The following is a 20,173-nucleotide window of genomic DNA, read 5'->3' on the forward strand; positions in this document are numbered from 1 at the left end:
AAGTGTTCTAAGGAGAATAGAGTGAAAACACATATGTATTCACATCTTTATCCATATATTCCTATAGATACTTACTGAATATATCCTTTTATATACTATATAGAAGTTTTGAATTATACTTCAGAATAAGAGAGAAGCAAGTTAATGGTACTGAAAGAGGAGTTCTAGAAATGTTTCGGTAACAAATGTATCACTGGAATAAACATTTCATCTCCCAAAGTAACTATGTTGGAGGAAATAACATTTACTTAGGTAATTTTTAGAATGTTGGTGAAAATGTTATCTGTTATCTGTCTCGTGGTAAAGCAATACGAAAGGTTTAGGATCAATAGTAGAAAACCACAGTATAGTGACTTCTGCTACCAGAGGATCATTGTGTGAAATGGTTAAAAAAGAACAAGAATGAATACTTGATTGCAGCGATGGTAGGCAGGGAGTTGGGGGGTAGTTCACCCAAGAAGTATCTGGGGTCCATGTTTCTGTCAGTAAGGACTTTGTCCAACACCTGTTCTATAATCAGGAAGTTGTTCTTCTGCCCCAAAGGAGCAGAGTGGCCCCTCTGTCACTGCAGTGTGGTCAGGAACACAGAATATAACTGGGACACAGATTCCCTGGAGGGACAGTCAGATAACCGTGGCACCTCATAAAGAGAAAAGCCATTCCACGGGTAAGTGAAAGCACACCCCCGACTTTCAGCCGCTGAATCCACTCCTTCCCTCTTGCACCACTTCCACCTGCTTTTACAAGCTCATTTTACCCAAAGAAGGAGCTCCCAGTAATGAATCAAATACAGGGTTACTGCCATCAACACTTGATGCGGCAGGTGGATTGTAGGTTTGTAACAACTGGATGACTCTGAGTTGGTGGTGGGTCAGCTGACTCACTCTCATCAGCACGAGGGCTCCCTGAAGCAGAAGTCACCATGGAAACAATCTCTCTCCCAACATTTACTCTTTGAATGTTTTCATCACGTTGATCTTTACTGAACATTTTGACCCTAATTTGCAAAGCAGTTTCGAAGTCCTTGGAGCAGTGAGATACGCTTAGCAACTAGGAAAGGAATAAGGTGGCTTCAGTCTAAACCGACTGGTGTTTGAGAAGACTCAGCCAGTTGAAGTCATGTAGAAACCTTTCCCCCACAAGAACACTTATTAGTGGATTTCAGATGGGTTTTTGCATATTTTATTCATTCATAAAATGTTTACTCGGTACCTATTCTGTGCTAGGCATTGTGGTATACTGTGGCAAAGAAAACAGGCTTCATCCCTATGCTCAAGAAGCATCCAGTCTCAGGGGAGAGACAAGTATTAAAATCCATAATATCCTACATCACACCGGGACTTTAATTCAGAACAACAGAGACTGAGCCAGTGAATGTTCAGAGCTGCAGCTTAAAGTTCTGGATTTAGAAGGAGGCCCAGAGAGATATGTGAAAGTTAAATATATGAGGGAGAGAAAATTATAAGTCAAAGAATTCTATCTGCAGAGGGAAGAGAATAAAACAGACAAAGAGGGGCAAAGACACAACGGAAGAGACGATAGAGCCCATGAGAGAATAGGAAAACAGCTAGTTCCTACAGTGTCAGTCAACATACATCCTTACAATAAATCCTCTTTCCACTAAAGCAAATCAAGGGAGTGTCTGTCTCCTGCAATCAAAAGCTCCCTCCCCCCATTAATCTGAGCCGTCAACAGTTACAAATATAGACTCTGAGAAATGTCCCTAATGCTCTGATACACACATTGCATCCTCTGATAGCATTGCAGTGCTAACTTGAGTGGAACAAGAACAGCCCCATTCCAAAGGGCGTGCACAGACTCGGACAGATGACACAGGAAGAAGAAAGAGGAAACCGCATGGCACTGGAACAAGGGACCACTCTGTCACCCACTCCAGGCTAAAATCGTCCACAAATTCTAGACTGTATTTGTTCTGGAGTCTGCTGTTTACATAGTGTTATTTATGTTAACTGTATAATTCAATTAGGTAGATCTCATTCTTTAATGTGGGATCTCAACAATGTGTAATCTCAACAAGTCATTTTCTTGCTTTCATAAGGTCCCAAGTTAATGAACCCTCCAGGGACACTTGGACTGAGGGTTCTAACTATTACAGCCAGGATCGCAAAGTCCAGAGAGGGCAAAACAAGGTAAGCAGCCCTCATTGCAGAGTGTGATTTGAAAGAGAGTTCTATCTCCCTGGCTGTTCCACATGTTACATGGTCAGGGATTCAGACACAATTAAACATATACTTAATTACAAGCAGTTTTAATAAAGTACTTCTCTTTGCCAATGGATACAATTTGTATATATCAGCACATGGCTGTTTGCTGAAGCCTCAATCATTTCTAGGAAACTAAGCTTTTGCACTGCTAAAAAGACAGCTATATGATAGAAGATGATCTGAAATTGCTTTTAGGCTTTCAAAATCACAGAGCAAAGCAGATTTCAGCCTCTGAATGAATACTGACATATGCAGCTTATTTCCAACTAAGAGGAATCTCACAGCCTGGGTATCTGTGACAATTTTTCTTTTCAACTGCTTAGGAAATAACACAGCTGATTAGACCAGAGTGTTAGGAAATGAGGATAAGGGAGAAAAAAAAATTTTTTTTTAATTATACAAAGAGAAATTCAATGAAAAGCAGCCAAATGAATTATGCAAACCAGCTTCGGCAATTTTTCATAAATTTAAAAGTTTGGGCTTCCCTGGTGGTGCAGTGGTTAAGAATCTGACTGCTAATGCAGGGGACACGGGTTCGGGCCCTGGTCCAGGAAGATCACACATGCCGCGGAGCAATTGAGCCCCTTCGCCATAGCTACTGAGCCTGTGCTCTACAGCCTGTGAGCCACAACTACTGAGCCTGCGTGCCACAACTACTGAGCCCGTGCGCCACAACTACTGAAGCCCATGCACCACAACTACTGAAGCCTGCGTGCCTAGAGCCTGTGCTCTGCAACAGAGAAGCCACCACAATGAGAAGCCCGAGTGCTCCAACGAAGAGTAGACCCCGCTCACCACAACTAGAGAAAGCCCCGGCGCAGCAATGAAGACCCAACGCAGCCAAAAATAAATAAATAAAATAAATAAATTTATTTAAAAAAAAATATGTTCAAGCCTAGCTAGCTCCTTACTGTGTAATACATGAAGCCTCCAGCATGGGATATGGATGCAGAGAGCTATCTAATCAGGAGAAGAGGGTGTGGGTAATGGGACAGTCACGGGCAGTGAACAATTACCCACTCAGTGATACCATGCTCTTGGGACTGCCGGAGATAAGGGTAACACTGAGCTGTTTTCAAAGCACTGACAGACACAGCACATGCCTCTGACATTTTGTGATGGGATATTTTCTTCAGCTGAGGTGGGCAGAAATAATGTGGCTTCCAAAGTAAATAAGGAGTGAACAGAGGAGTCAAAACAAATCACCAGAAAACCAGGCAGAGTAGGTCCCTTTTCTGGACAACCTCTTTCAGAAAAATGAAAAACTAAAGCATTAGAAATAACAAGAGTGAAAAACATACCTCTAGCTTATCCAGTGGTCCAGAGAACAAAAATGACAGGGAAGAAAGGGAAAGATTGAAGCTGAATAAAATGGGAATGAAGAAAATTTGCAATAGTTTAAAAAAATTTTTTTAAGTATTTAAAGATCTGTCTAGTTCATCATTCACAGAGTATCACAAACGTTCCTAAGGAAGGCACCTGAATTAGAGCAACCAACCATCCTGGTTTGCCGGGGACTGAGTGTTTCTGGGTACTTGGGACTATCAGTGCCAAAATCTGGAAAACTGGGGAGAAATGGAATGGTCAGTCACCCTAATTTTTAGAAAAAATGGAGCACATTTCAGTTCCTACATTGACAACTGGAACAGGTTCCATTTATTTCTTTTACATTCTCTTGGGAGGGAAGATATAGAGAGAGTGGGCACGTCTTTCTTTATGACTGTGAAATATATACTTGCTAGCAAAGAGGGAGAATCTCATTAAAGCAAACATAATTTCTTATATGTTTTATCTAGGAGTTGTTATTAAACATTTTTAAATAAAAAGTTTATGAAACTTAGAAATTAATTTTGCAGTTTAATCTTAACTTTTTTAAAAAGTTGGTGCATTACTGAATATTAGCTAGCCAGGGGATTAAATATATACAAACTCTCCCATGGTATATGCATTGCTTTACATTTGTTTGTTGTGCAGAGATAAAACCTCACATGGGGCATCTTTCCTATTTCTAAGTGGAAAAAAGAAATAATAGGGGTGAGCATACTTTTACTTCTTTGTTATTGGAATATAGAGATCCTGAATCTGCCACCATTAAAAAAAAAAAAAAAAAGACTGGCAAGTACTATTCAGTGAAATAATATGGCTGAATGGCAAATATGCAATGCTAATTATAAAATAACCAACCAATGTTTCTTTCATATCAAAATTGTATTCTTTATATTATTAAAGCTTTTGAATTCCTGAGTACTCAACTCACTGGTCAACTAGTGATAGGAAACTCTAAGTTAAAGGGATTTTGAAAGATTTAGGAGATCTCATGGGGATAAAGGAAAGCCTACCAATATCAATGGGGCTCTAGCAGTTAGTTTCAGGCACAGTTTCCACTTTAATGAGCCAAAAGGGAAAGACAATCAGAATTCCTGCCACTGATAAGTGGGGGAAAACATGGAGGCAAAGAATACAGTGACTTTGATCCCTTCTAGTTCTTCTCTTTTAATGATCCGTGACATTCATTCTGAACCCAACCACATTTTCCTCACCACACCCATCTATCCGGTCCGTTCTTTTTTTTTTAAAGATGGTCCTGCTTTTTATTTATTTATTTATTTGGCCGCGCTGTGTGGCTTGTGGGATCTTAGTTCCCTGACCAGGGATTAAATCTGGGGCCATGGCAGTGAAAGCTCTGAGTCCTAACCACTGGACCACCAGGGAACTCCCATCCTGTCCACTCTTACTCTTCAAAGATTATAACAACATTTACCCATGCTACTGTCTGCAGAAAAGGCACCCAGTGTTTTTGTTAAGTCCATATTAATCCAATGCTTTAAATCATAGTATTGAAGTATCCTTAACTCGGTATATCTAAGTTGGGTGGCTGAAATTCCTGCAAGAGTAGTCGCCTTAGGACTGAGAGAAACTAGATCCCATGTGGCCTTGTTTCATGAAGGAAACATCTAAAATCAATTATTCTCTTTTTTCAAAAGTAATGTTGTGAATTAAACTATGACCATCCAGAGGCTTTGTAATAATGAATGCACCAATGGGGATGGCGCTTCAGGTAGGTGAATTCACCCAATTCTAAATAATTTAAATAAAATTACTGGAAAAGGGCGGTGGAAAATTACTACCATGATAGCAATACTATTGTGATAGGATACTGAGCACCGTCACTCACTTCAGAGTTCCTGTGTTTAATAAATCTGAGTCCATTCAGCAATGGAAAATGAAGAGTGATAGAAGAGAATGACCATGGTTACTGTAATGTTAGAGGTTTGCAAGACTGTGGAGGAGACACTCCCCTCTAGCAGAGAGAGCAATCAATGTCATTTTACAAGCACAGAAAAATTACAGAGCTCAAAGAACCAGGGTCAGCTTTTGGTAACACAAACCAGCTTGTAGCTAAGTAGGATTAAAGGATTACATTTCATTTATATATTCAATTGTCTGCCTATCTGCTTTTCTCACCATGCATTACGTAGCTCTTGTGACCATAGTACTGGGGCAATTTGAACTTCGCGCTTCTTAAAATGTACTATTTTCAACTTCTCTGAAAAGGAAAAGGGCACCAATACCTGGTAGAAGCAAAATGAAATCCAACACTATAGGGTACAGAAGGCTATTCCAAATGCAAATTCAGGCTGGTCATATAAAAATACATATATGAAAAGGGCTTATGGGTTCTAGTCTCACAAACCCCTTTTCTGTCTGCATCCCAACTTTTCTTCTGTGAATCCAGAGCAGGCAATGAAGGAAAGTTCCTCCCTCTTCCAGAGTAGAACTATTCAGTAGCCCATCCTCCCAGCTCATCTTTCTGTCTGTGGCAGATTAAAAATGGCTACAAGTTCTCTGACACTCCCTGCATAGAGACGGAGGGTTTATGTCCCCTCTCCTTGAATCTGAGCAGCCTCTAGGTTCCCTTGACTAGCAGAAGGCTGTGGAAGGGATACTGAGCCAATATCCAAGCCCAGTATCTAAGTTAAAGGGAGTGGAATACTTGCTCTTGGAGCCCTGGGAGCTGCCATGTAAGAAGCTCATATTCCTGTTGGAAGGATCACGTGCAAGAGCCCTGAGACCACGCGGAGAGGGAGAGGAGCTGGCTGAGCCCAGCCTTCCAACCATTCCTGCTAAGGAACCAGGTCAGCCACCAGCTGAGTACCACCAAATGGTTGTCATTTGAAGTCACTAAGTTTTGGGGTAGTTCGTTGCACAGAAATAGGTAACCAGAACCTTGTCCTAGAACAAGGATGGCAGCTTTGGTGGGCTGGCTACATTGGGCCTGCCTCCTGCTTCTATAAACAAAATTTGACTGGAACACTTGTATTTGTTTACATACTGTGTGTGGCTGCTTTCCTCCTACCAAGGCAGAGTTGTGTAGTTTTGTGAAGAAGACCACATGGCCCACAGAGCCTAAAATATTTACTATATGGCTCTTTACTGAAAAAGTTTGCTGACCCCACTCTTAGAAGAAGCCTCACCCATGAAACCCGTGATTCTCTCTACAGGAGAATACATAATAGCCCGCCTGTTGCCATTCACTCTCTAAAGTCTTGCTAGATGAGGAGACAGAGATCTTACGCTGGCTTTGCCCAAGGTGCATGACCTTTGGAAAGCCAGTTCACCTCTCTTGGTTTCAGTCCCCTCATTTGTAACATGATCAGTCTTTCCTTAGAACTGTGCCATGAAACACTAAAATGGTTCTATAGTCAAAATTCAGGGGAAGCACTGTACACGACCTATCCTAACGGAGAGATAAAATGCTCATTAGCACATTAAGGCTCTTGTTGTAAAGAAACCAGTCTACGTTTGTTTACTTAGGTGTTTTCTCAAACATTTTTGGTACCAAAGTGCTTTCCACCTGTTGACATTGCATATGGAACCTGTAGTGGGAAGAACACGCTCCAGGAAATACTACACAGGGTGCTTTTCAAGTTCCCTTTTTGCTTCAATAGTCCCTGAGTTCATTTTTCTGGCTAGAGAGAGTCAACTTTTTTCAGTACTCTTTTAGACTTCCCTTTCTAAAGACTGCCGCCTTTAATTTCTTAGCAATGTGAGATTCCACCAGTGTAATTTGCTGACTTTTCAGATTGGAGACGCAGTGGCCAATTTAGCAAGTTGCAAATTCTCCTAGAGGAACTCAAATGACACAGTGATCACCCGTCTTTGGATGAAAATGATAATTATGGTCTTGAAGTAGGGTAGGGACAAATGCAGATACATTTTGAGACTACTACTGGTTTTTATAATCCAAAGATTCTTTTCGTGAATGCCAAAATAGAGTGTGCAATTCCTTCTTAGCATTACAAATGCTATTCAAACAATATTAAATGAACATGTTTAATAATGTAAAGAGTGTTTAGAAAATATTAAATTCAAGGTAACCTTGCTTATCCAGACTGCTTGTTTAGAATTCCAGGTTATCAAACCAATTATATAAAACAAGGAAGTGGGGCTTCCCTGGTGGAGCAGTGGTTGAGAGTCTGCCTGCCAATGCAGGGGACGTGGGTTCGTGCCCTGGTCTGGGAAGATCCCACATGCCACGGAGCAACTAGGCCCGTGAGCCACAACTACTGAGCCTGCACGTCTGGAGCCTGTGCTCCGCAACAAGAGAGGCCGCGACAGTGCGAGGCCCACGCACCGCGATGAAGAGTGGCCCCCACTCGCTGCAACTAGAGAAAGCCCTCGCACAGAAACGAAGACCCAACACACCCAAAAATAAATAAAAAAATAAATAAATTAAAAAAAAAAAGTTTAAAAAAAAAACAAAAAACAAAACAAAACAAGGAAGTGTTTATCCTGCTGAAATAATGACAGGGTAAAGCTGCCTTCGCAGTGCATGAGGCTGTTGGAGATTCCTGACACGAGGACACAACCTAAGGCAGCTCACAGTATTATGTGCATTTAAGTGCAGGTATCTTTTCTTGGTTCCAGCTATTTCAGATGAAACATGTACTGTATACATACTCAACTATCAACTGTCTCAGCAGCTAAAATACATCAATTTTAATAAGACACAAGTTATTTTCTCTAGTAATTATTAGGAATAAACGTTAATAAACTCATTCTCATAAAAAGATCAAATTAAAAAGGAACAAGTTCAATTCACCTGAAATGCATCTCAAGGAATCACTTACTGAGACTTCTTATAACATTATTAACCAAAACTTATGTAGATATTCATCTAAACCAGTGGTTCTCAACCAGGAGTGATGTTTTTCCCTAAGGGGCATTTGACAATGTCTAAAGATATTTTCGTTTGCCACAACTTGGGGTTTGTTACTGGCCAGAGATGCTGCTAAAATCCTACAATGTACAGGACAGGTCCCTATAATAAAAAATTATCCAACCCACAATGTCAATTGTGGAGAAACCCTGATCTAAATTTCTCTTTTAATCTAAAAAAGATTTATAAAGTAGTATCTGTAAGGATATTTATGACCTAACAAATTGTTTGTCAAGAGTTGACTCAACCTATGGAACCTTTTTAGACTATCTGCTCCTTGAAGGCAGGAACGTGCCTTTGTCTCTCTAGCACCTAGCAAGGTAACAGGCCTAAAGCTTAAATAATGTTTGCTGAGTGTATTTTAGTTCTCGCCAAGAGGGTTGATTGCAGGTGAGCTCACAGAATTGAAATGACTAAATATTTGAGTTTGTCTGGTTTAACCATATGGGGACATGGATACGTCTTCAGACGTGCCCACATGTCATTCCGTGAAACATCTTAATCATGTTTTGAAACAATAAGCATATTACTTGACTTGATATATCTTCTGCTTATGTTTATACTCTCCTTTTCCCTGGGCTCTACAACCCTCATGATTTCAATAACATGTCTGTGCTGATCACTTCCAAAATCTAGATAGAATCAGAGTGTCAGAGTTGGGAAGGGATGTTAGCTACCATAGCCTTCAGCCTTCACCAGAGGAGATTCCTTCCACGACACCTGACATCAGGTCCTAGAGCCCACTCCACCCCCATCCTTGCCACCAACTGAACACAATTAGAGACAAGCTCTCTACTTAGAAAGCCGTCCCATTCTTTTCAGCATTTGCATTTGAGCAGATGTGTGAAATGCCTTCCTCCTGTTGGGTGAGTCTGATCGCTGTGTCAAATGAAATTACACAGGCCTAACTGCCCTCAAGTCCCCCCAGATCTGCTCCCCATACTCCCGCAGATCTTAGCGCCACGTCTGGGACCTCACAAAGCCAGCGCTGCCCTCACAGTGTGGATCTCTACATAAGTGAACTCAGACAGGGCCAGTGAGGTCTGAGCTATGAATCTGTGTTTTTCCTTTTGTATCTTCCCTCTTCGTTTTCCGCCATTTAAGCAGGTGGCAGGGTCTGTGCTTCCTTGTCTGGTGGGGGAGGGAGGTGTCTGTGGCAGGAAATCACCAGCTCTCCATTTCCCCTTCTGGATTTTGTGTCCCCAAAGCCTAAATTGGTTGGAAACATTTTGTGCTAACTGTCTCCGGAAACAAAAGAAGGTGAGGATGCTTTTAGATACAACAAAAGCAGAGAGTTCCTTTAATAGTAACAAGAGGGGGAAAAAAGGAAGATACCTCCACTCCCTCAGACAGAGAAGAGAAGGGAGCTCTCTTGCCAATGTCCCAGAGAGGAGGGGCTATGTGTCTCCCAGCCTTGCCAAAGACCCCCTGTTCCCGATAAGGTCTGATGCAGCACGGCCTCCATCCTTAAGGACCACGTGGATTTGGTCAATGAATAGGTTGTCTGCGTTGGAACTCTCCCCCTCACTCCCTCAACTTCCCGCCAGCCCCACCCTTTGTCTTTGTTCTGCCCTGGATTAGGGTAAAGGCAGCTGCAAGCGTGGCTAAACATCCTGCCTGCTCAGTGGGCTAAGGGGTCAAAGTAGAAAATGAGCTATTTCTTGCACATCGAAGTTGGGGGTCTACACTACACAGCTATGTGTACTAGTGGAGCAGTATGGTGGACAGAGCTTGGCTGGAGTCAGACAAAGGGGTTGAATCTTGGGGCCCACTTATTTTTTTTTAATTTTTATATTGGAGCACAGTTGATTAACAATTAATTGTGACCTCCAACAAATTTCTTAGTGGGGACTTAGCTTTCTCCTGTAGGAAGTAAGGATAGTATTATCTACTGCGGCGGTCACAGAGGTGCATGCCGAGATTTCCCCTGGAGTGAGGACTTGCTGTGCTGAGTGCAGTCAGCAGACAGCCTTGGGCTGCTGCGCCTTCAGGATCCACCAGGGCACTCAAGCAAGGACCTGCTCTCCCCAGGCTGCTCCCAGCCACCGCCTGAGCACAGCTCGTGGACTAGAGCCTGAACGTTTCTGCCCAACGTGAGGCTCCTCTAGTGCTCTGGGGAGCCCCCAGCTCCGAGTGGCAGATTTTCTCAAGGCTCCATCACAGTCTGAGGCTCCTCCTACCCACTTTTTCCTTCCCCTTTTCCTTTCACAGAGTCAGAACTCCATCGGGTCTGAAGGCTGTCCCTGCCAGTTCTGTCTCTGTTCCCTTTTTCCTCTCATAGGCATTTTCCCTAATAAATCTGTACTTCGAATTCCACTTAAGTGTCTGCTTCCCAGAAGACCCAAACTGATATAACTACCCCTAGAAAACTGTTCTAAAAATTGGAAACAATAGCATAGTTCCTGTCTTTTGGTAGCTGCTAAAAAAAGGTTAGCTTCCTTCAACTGGGACGCATTAGAGTCAGGAACTGGGTAATACATTCTCCTATATTCGCTCAGTGCTTTAATCATACATTCCATTGTGCAAGTGGACTTCAATAGTCAGCAATGTGTCTGTCTAACTACAGTGAGACTTAACATAGGACTCCAGACTCCGGGCTATCCAAATTATCTGCAGGCAGATAACCAGGAGAGAGAGAGAGAGAGAGAGAGAGAGAGAGAGAGAGAGAGAGAGAGAGAGAGAGAGAGAGAGAGAGTGAGTGTGTGTGTGTGTGTGTGTGTGTGTGTGTGTGTGTGTGTGTGTATAGGTGGGTTCGATTGGGGAGAAAATTGGCTTCAGAGCCAGACAGATCTAAATCTAATCCTAATTTACTGTGTGACCTTAAGGAAATCCCTTAACCTCTCCGGCTTCAGTCACCTCAACTATATAATGGGGATAATACTGCCCTACCTTACTAAGTAACTGTGAAGGTTAGAGATAGTAACTGTGAGGGTTAGAGATACTCTATATAAAGCACCTAGCACAGTGTCTGGCCCATTGTAAGCATCTAATAAGAGAACGCATTGCCTGTATATCCTTATTTTTACCCTGTACTCTTATTGTCTGTACATCCTTTCATTCATTTGATATTTATCGTGGGCCTAGTATGACAGGAACTTGAGACACAACAGTGAACCAGACAGGCACAGATCCTTGCAGAGCCTGACAGGCAGGCATGGCACAGCGCAAAGTACATCCAGTAATTATAACAGAAACACTTAGATGGTGCTTGTTATGTGCTAGGTACTGTTCTAAGAGCTCTACTACACATTCACTCATTGAGATTTTACACCAAACCAACGAGGTAGGTATTTGCTCAAGATTACGTAACTAGGGATGCAATCCTTAGTGTAGATTAGTATGGATTTGAACCCAGGCAGTCTGGATCCAGAGTCTGTACTTTTAAGAGCTACGCTGTGTTGCTTCTCTAAACATTTGAATTGAATTTTATGATTCCACAGAGCATGAATGATCCTTACATAAGCATATAACAAAATCTAGTGAATTAAATCAGTAGGAAAAACAGTTATTTCCTTCAGAGAAACACAGGCACAGAAATAGTAAGTCAGCCAAGCAGGTGTAGACATTGGTGACCCACATGGTAGCAGTTACCACCCCTACCCTCCACCTCCTCGCCATTTGCTCGGCTTCGAACTCAGCAGCTGTTTTCTGGCGATGGCATTAGAAGAAAAGTTGCTATAATATGGTTTTTCATCTTACTTAACCCTGACCTTTTCATCTGCTATAACCACAGGGCTCTTCTAGTTCTAATAAATTCTCAATTTTCAGTGTCATAATCTATTATGCCTCTAGGAACTTTCTGGCAGAAAAGTTAAAGGAGTCAAATCAGTATGTTTTATTTGTTGTTTTCTTTTCATAAAAGTGTCCACATGACTGCATTAAGTAGTTTGCTGACTGTTTGCAAGGCAATCAAGGTGGCAGTAAGGACATCAGACCCTGGACGCCAAGTTCATTTCTTATTACGTGACAGATACCACCCAGCTCTGGATGCCTGGGTAAGCCAACATGACAGCAGCAGTTTGTTCCAAGAAATCCTTTAGATATATGACAACATACCATCATCATGACCGTTCTAGAATAAAAATGACAATGCTAATATGATAAAAACAAAACCCACCAACCTCTCCCAACTAGTCAAGAATGATTAAGACAAAAAAAATGATTGTACTTACAGGGGGACATTGTGCAAGTTTATCAGCTGCCACCAGTTGAACATTTAAGTGTTTACTTTGGGACTTTCCTCTAGATTTAATCAACCGCTGTAAAACCTGATAGAAGAAGACATGAATCTGAGATACTGTCAATGAGTTGAAAGAAAACCAAATAAATCCAGACCTTTTTTCATAGTCTATTTAGCCCGAGTATTAATAGGGAGGAAATACAATATGACAAGTCATATATATATATATATATATATATATATAAACTCTGTAATGACATTAGCCACTTACACTGGCTTTCAATTATAGTGGATTTGACATGTTCATCCTATTCTCCCTCCATGTGAGGTCTTGGTGGGATCTAGAGTTCCCACCCTAGATTTTACCCAGAGATTTCAAAGAGAGCCCTGCAAAAGTGGAGGCACTGATCTGTACCAGGTCATTTATGTCCAAATTTAGTTCAGTAATATTTTGGTTCACTATCTCAATGTCAGATAAATATCAGAGTTACATATATTTGACCCTTTGTGTCACTGATAATTAAGGCATTCCAGTCTAATCTTACATTAACAGGACAATTTCATGATCGAAATCTAGGCAGAACATTTGTACTGGTGTATTGCTACGTATAAACCAGGGATATACCTATGTCTTTTGGGCACTGCTGTAACTGCATTCTTCCATATACTCATCTTTCCCTTAATATTTTTTTTAGCTGAAATAAGACCCTTCCCCCCAACTACTTCTAATCTATGAGACTCAATGATATCTCAGCACATATATCCACAGGAGTCCCCATTCCTGCACTTACAGACCCCACGGTGACTGGGGCGAGAGGGGTTGAAATCTATTCCACTGCAGTGAAGGGTGCTTGAATCCCCTTCAGTTCTGGGTCAAAGAGACTCCAAGTGCTCAAGGCATTTTCAATCCATTTTAATGATTCCCCAAAGGTCCTGGTTTGGTCAGGATTCCCAAGCTCATCCTGCACAGAACCAGTGCCTGTAGAGATGGAAGGCTGAGGAGCTCAGAAGCATTGGGAAGGGCACATTCTCCACCTGTGAGAGGAGACCCCTGTTCTGGTTGGAAGTTGGATTGGCATTTAAGCAAGAAAATGCACTCCTAGGGCCACTGAAAAGAAACTGATTGTTAAGGTAGTACCTCCCAAGGGTATCCATTTCATATTAACTTGTTAGTACATCATCACTTTTTAAAATTTAATTAATTTTTTATTGGCCATGCCACGTGGCATGAGGGATTTTAGTTCCCTGACCAGTGATTGAACCCATGCCCCCTGCAGTGGAAGTATGGAGTCCTAACCACTGGACTGCCAGGGAATTCCCCATCATCACTTTTTTTTCTTTCAAATTTTGATATTTATTTTTAAAAGCAATCTCATTGTACTTTTAGTTCTTTTAAATGTGTAATCTATTTTTTAAAATTTATTTATTTATTTTTAATTTTTATTGGAGTATAGTTGATTTACAATGTTCTGTTAGTTTCAGGTGTACAGCAAAGTGAATCGGTTATACATATACATATATCCACTCTTTTTTGGATTCTTTTCCCATATAGGCCATTACAGAGTATTGAGTAGAGATCCCTATGCTATACAGTAGGTCCTTACTAATTATCTATTTTATATATAGTAGTGCGTATCTGTCAATCCCAATCTTCCAATTTATCCCTCCCCCCACTACCGCCCTGGCCCATCATCACTTTTTAAAATTAAAGAACACCCAAGTCAAAAGGGACCACTTTGAGGCTGTCTCACTTTTTTTTTTATCTCCCCCATTGGCATAAAGATACATGGCAGATATGCCATTGTGCTCAACCACAGAATAAATATACTCCTTGAAGAACCCAACCTAAGCACAAATGTAAGGGTCTATAAAGTTTCCATGAGAGATTTTATACAGTGATGTTTGACTTATATGATAAATATATATGTACTTCTTTTTTTTTAACATCTTTATTGGAGTATAATTGCTTTACATATATATGTACTTCTTGAACTATGTACTTTCTCAAATGGGGAGAGACTATAGGTGATACAAGAATCAATATTACCTAAGAGATTTACCAAGATAGAACCTAAAGTCTCTGAAAAGCCAGACTTTACTTTTCCTCACCTTAGTTCTTTTTGTTTTTATTATACTCTTGCATAACTGCCCAGTTTGGGAACCACAATAGACAGTGAGCTTCTTGAAGGAATAAACTATTCTTTATGTGCTATCTCAAAATTTCTAGAACCTGTACAGAACAGGTGAATTAAAAACTGCTCATTAAAAGGGTCTCAACAAGACATTCTCCTTGCCCACTAACAAAAATGCACAGAGCAAAAAATATTTCAGAGGAAACAAGCTTCTAACCCTTAAGACAGAAATGAGCTGATTACCTTTGGAGATGAGACTTTTACATGAACAATAATTGGTGCTAAGGAGGTCTTTATAAGTTGTGCTGGGTGATTGATGGTGTCTGCATCAAGAACAACCAGTTGCAAAGATCTTGCCAACTCAAAGATTCTTTCAATTTCACTTTGTACTTCCGCTAAAAGGAGAAATAACAAATAACAGGTCATGGTATTTTTATTAATTAGTTCCTATATTTAAAAAATAGTACCTCTTTCAGATGTTAGCCTACATTGCAAAACAGAACATTTTGAATTTTCATAGTCCTATCTAACTTAAAATCTTTTCTAAAGAGAGATGGGTTGAGTTTTACATAAAACCAAACAGTTGGTAGAAAAAATTGAGAAGGCTCTCTTGATTTGCTTCTTATGCTCACCCTAATGTTTAGCTATTTACATAGCTATGTTGGTTTTGATTGTGGTTTTGTTCTAAAGAACTTTTATTTTAGCTATAGAAGCTGCAACTACATTTTAGGAAGCAATAGAAATACATGTGCAGAGCAACATCACATGGAAAGCAAATTACGCTGAAATACGTCTACCAATCAACAACTTGCATATTAATATTTTATGGATATGTTTTTTAACATCTCACAACTCATCTATTTGGACTGATATGCACAGTTTTGTATCCCTGTTAAATGTTCTGGATCTACTCTTACAACTAGCATATTGCTATGTCTTCATTCAAGTGTTAGGGCCAGTGGACTTGTTCTAAGGCATAATTATCTTCAGTATTAAAATAAAAAACCAAAAAACAACCTAAGATCAATTATATTAAAGTGCCACAATGCATTTAGATGCAAATCTACTTGGCTTGCTGTAATAGCCAACTGACCTGAATCTGTGCACGAATCTGGTCAAATGAAAAATCTAGTTATTTTCAATGTCAAAAGCAATCCAGCTATTTTTTAAGCAAAAATTAAGCAGATTATCTATAAAAACATACTATGGCTTTCTGAAATATAAAAAGCTTTTTAATATATATTTTTATAAATCACCTGATTTATTGATCATGTCCACAGTCTGAATTAGTCTATTTAATTTTCAGAGAGACGATCTTGTTTTGCTTTTTGCTTATTTTCATTTTTGGCTATAGGCATGACCTACCAATGCTGTAATCTTATCCAAATTACACAGAGTAGACAAAGCTACCTAATTTAAATTATTTCAAAGATGGCCTAGGAAAAAGTTGATGTTGCTCTAAATATCCTCATTGAAAAGGGTTTGTACCAGAATCCCGTGATTTCTTTTGCTTATTCAGTATAAATTCAAGTTCATGTTACCCACCAAAAATTCTCCCTTCCATAACCAGACAGATTGACAGGGTGTGTGGGATCATGAATGCTCAAAACTATAATGTAACTCTATTTTCTAGGGCTTTGCATAATAGCATAAAATTCTTATTTCCCACAAAATCACTGATGTTTAATGCATGATCTGTATTAGAAGTATGAATTTAAAGAGTCATTAGAACCCAGTAGAGGCTGTTCAGTTCAACTTCTGACTCTCAACATGGTCTCTGATTTCCCTCCTATAATGGGTTGAATTGTATCGTCCCCAAATTCATATGTTGAAGTCTTAACCCCTCAGTACCTCAGAATGTAACCTTATTTTTGAGACAACGTCTTTACAGAGATCATCAAGTTAAAATGAAGTCATTAGGGTGGGCATTACTCCTATATGACTGGTGTCTTTATAAAAAGGGGAAATTTGGAGACAGGCACACACACAGGAGAACACCACGTGAAGATGGATGCAGAGATTGGGGTGATGCTTTTACAAGACAGGAATGCCAAAGATTGCCAGCAAACCACCAGGAACTAGCAGAGAGGCATGGAACACCTTCTTCCTCACATCCCTCAGAAGGAAACAACCCTGTGGGTACCTCGATCTTAGACTTCTAGCCTCCAGAACTCTGAGACAGTAAATTTCTATTGTTCAAGTAAAAAAAAAAGGCAACATATCTATCATTTTTCATATTATCCAATACCAATAGCCTGAAAAGATTTCATGTTGCTCTGAAAGGTGACTAGCTTTCAATATATTAATGTAAAGAATCTGGATAATTTGGCTTATTTGCAAAATTCTGAAATACTTTCTACATTTATTAGTAACAACAATCTACTTGTCCCTTTTTTCTCATGTCAGAAACAGAAAGATTTTTTTAATGAGAGAAGTTTGGAAAATAAAGTTTATTTTTATTGTAGTAAGTTTCTTTTTTTTTTTTTTTTTCATTAAACTGCCACTGGTTTAAGGTAACTCCTGGCCAGGACTGTACTAGAACAAGGCTATCTTGCTTTAAACTTCAAATCTGAATACAATATTTTCTGAAGTAGCAGCAAAAAGGCAGTAACGCAAAGTAGACTGCCCCGGTACAAAGAACCCGTGAGGCACTCTGAGTCTCTGTGTAAATAATTCAGAGATACCTGGGCCTTATTTACTTTGCACCAGCCATGAGGCAAGTGTGGTGTTTTTTGGGAGTTTTTTTGGCCGTGCCACGCAGCCTGAGGGATCTTAGTTCCTGGACCAGGGGTTGAACCCGGGCCTGGCAGTGAAAGTGCAGTGAAAGCACCAAGGGCAGGCACACCTACGGCTTAACCAAAACAAAACTTGGGCAATGGGTATCAACAGAGAGGTACTCGGGCAGAGCAGGCCAGGAGGCTGCAGGGGTCCACCCTATATACTGGAGTGGGTCCAATATTTGGATAATATGTATATGGAATACAATAAATAAATTATACGTGTGAGAAAGACATATTTATCTACACAGCTCAGTTTTTTTTAAAGAAAAACTTTAACCAAACACAACAATCTTGACTACCCAAGCTGATTCCAATCAAAGCTTTATCATGATCTTATTCCAGACAAATGAACTCTGAGAAGTCATGGACCATGAACCTGGAGGGACCTCAGTGAACACTTCTATAACTTGACCACAACTGGTCTGGACCCACCTCCCCCCAGCATCTCTGTCACCTGTGACCTTTCTCGTATATCCAAAGGCTTAAACTACTTCAATGGCTCCTGTGGCCCAAAGCAACATTTTCCAAGGCAGTACCCTGAATCACTAATCTCATGAGATAGCCTAGGCAAAGAAGGGGTTTTTTTTGCAAGGGAGATAATCACATGCTATAAGTTTCTCTTGCAATTTCAAATGTACATTACCCTCTTTATCTTAATGCCTCTAAGAAGTGTTGCAGTGAAGAAATCTGACAGCTATTTAATCCATAAGTTTCAATTTATTTGCCTGTGGAAAACATACTATTAGTATCCTTTAAAATCAACATTTTGTGGAATCTATTTTGGGGTCTCCTTAGCAAGGTGTACTAGAGCCTTAACATACTGGCCTCAAACTGTTTTTTCAGTTTCTTCTGTTGCTCTCAAATCATGCCCCCTACTTCCTTTTTCTAAATATGCTCTGGACAAAACAACTTGTTTCTCAACCACACAGTGTTTATATGTCAATGCTTTTGTACATTCTTGACTGCCCTAAGAACCAGCTCAAAAAGAACTTCTGTGAAGTCTTCTCAGACACCTCTTACTCCCTACCCTTCTTTCTTTATACTTTTAGTGCTTTGCTCATAATTCCATTATCACACAGTATTTTAACCATCACTCCCTTTTTTCTGTTTGCCCGTGGCTAAGATACTTTGCCTTAGTTACGTCTGTACTTCCTAAGTCTGGTACAATGCATGGCAGTAACAAGTGTTCAAGAAACATTTGATGAAAGAATCTACACATGTGCATTAACAAGCAGACAAATGGGCATAAGTGGCTCACATAGTGGTTATTATAATAGGCTGCCATTAAATTATCTCCAATGTTTGTGGGAGTTATGACTTTACAGAGTAAAAAGGAAAACCAGTGAACTGATATCTACCTTGTTTGTTCCTCAATATTTACACCAACCCCACTGCACCCACTCCACTGGCTCTGACAACAGGTGACTACATAGGTGATATGGAATGACCTCACAGAATGCCCATTACACTCTAGGCTGGTGCAAGATGGTTGAAAAAGTCAGGCAACCTAGCTTATGTTTTTAAGTGTCCTTTAGCCTCTCATTATACATCAGAGGAAGGAATGGTTAAGAGTCAAAGGCACTGTGAGGAGTGGAAAGGAGGGTGGAAGACAGGAGAACAGAGAACAGATGCTTATTTGAGAAACCTTCAATCTAATTTGGCATCCTTGTCACCCATGATATACTACTTTAGTCAGTTACCTAATCTGATTCATCATCATCAACTCTGCCATCATCACCCCTGAAGGTCAAAATACTGTGCCTTTAAGAGTGTTTCACTCTGTCTGTGGAAGGCTCTAAATACAGAACTAAAGAAGGAACCACCGATGTCTGGGATCCTGCTCTCACAAACGCTGACAACTGTCCCATTTGGTAGGTTCAGCATTCTTTCAAAAAGCAGCCATCCAACAAACATTTATTGAGCAATTACCATGTGCCAATCCCAGGCCAGGAATAGAGACGACACTCGTCTCTTTCCACCTGCACAGTTCTTGGCATAGCCTTCAATGGACACTGGATGGGATATTTGGGCATGCAATCTATCTTAGAAACCCTAATTTTAGAAAAAGTTTTCTATCACCTATAGAGCTCATTTAAGTAGCTTTTTAAAAAAATGCAGTGGCATAGAAAAACCCTGTCTTTCCTACTCTGCCCATGAGGAAGAGGGCAGTAAAGCAAGTTGCCCTCAGAATGTGAATGCAAAAGAGAGTTATAAGTGGACTCCACCACTCTGGGCCACCATAGAAACCACAAACAGGCTTTTGAGATGAGTGATATGATTCTCCTGCAGCCTGGACCCACTTCTGTGGTTGGTGAATCCATCCTCCACAGCCTTGCTCCTGCATGGCTTGACGGAACTAATCACATATAGTGCTTTTTCTTCTCCATCGTGGTGAATTTCAGGATGCTTTCTGATTGGTGCACCAGGAAAGACATGTTTAAACTCCCTGAATGGTATTAATGGTGGTTGCTCCTTTCCCATAAGGACGTGACTACTCTGGGTACCAGCTGGCAGCAGACACCACACTGAGAACATCATTATCTAGCTTCCGTCTACGGATCTGGGAAAGGTGGACATCTCATTTCCTTTCATGTCAGCTGTGACTTAGGTATGACAGATATCGTTAGACTCATTGA

General features: G+C 40.5%; 1 protein-coding gene across 5 annotated transcripts in view; it reads right to left on the reverse strand.

Moving 5' to 3' along the window:
* CACNB4 (calcium voltage-gated channel auxiliary subunit beta 4) overlaps positions 1 to 20,173 on the reverse strand; it is a 255,237-nt gene that overhangs the window by 9,860 nt on the left and 225,204 nt on the right. For all 5 annotated transcript variants that reach the window (XM_007183074.3, XM_007183075.2, XM_007183076.2 and 2 more), the window contains 2 exons: positions 15,001 to 15,152; positions 12,618 to 12,713 (listed from right to left, as the gene is read on the reverse strand). In XM_007183074.3, coding sequence (XP_007183136.2) covers positions 12,618 to 12,713; positions 15,001 to 15,152 — 248 coding nt within the window. The remainder of the gene's footprint in view (positions 1 to 12,617; positions 12,714 to 15,000; positions 15,153 to 20,173) is intronic.

The sequence above is a fragment of the Balaenoptera acutorostrata genome, chromosome 8, assembly GCF_949987535.1.
Source record: "Balaenoptera acutorostrata chromosome 8, mBalAcu1.1, whole genome shotgun sequence".
In the NCBI taxonomy this organism is placed as follows: Eukaryota; Metazoa; Chordata; class Mammalia; order Artiodactyla; family Balaenopteridae; genus Balaenoptera; species Balaenoptera acutorostrata.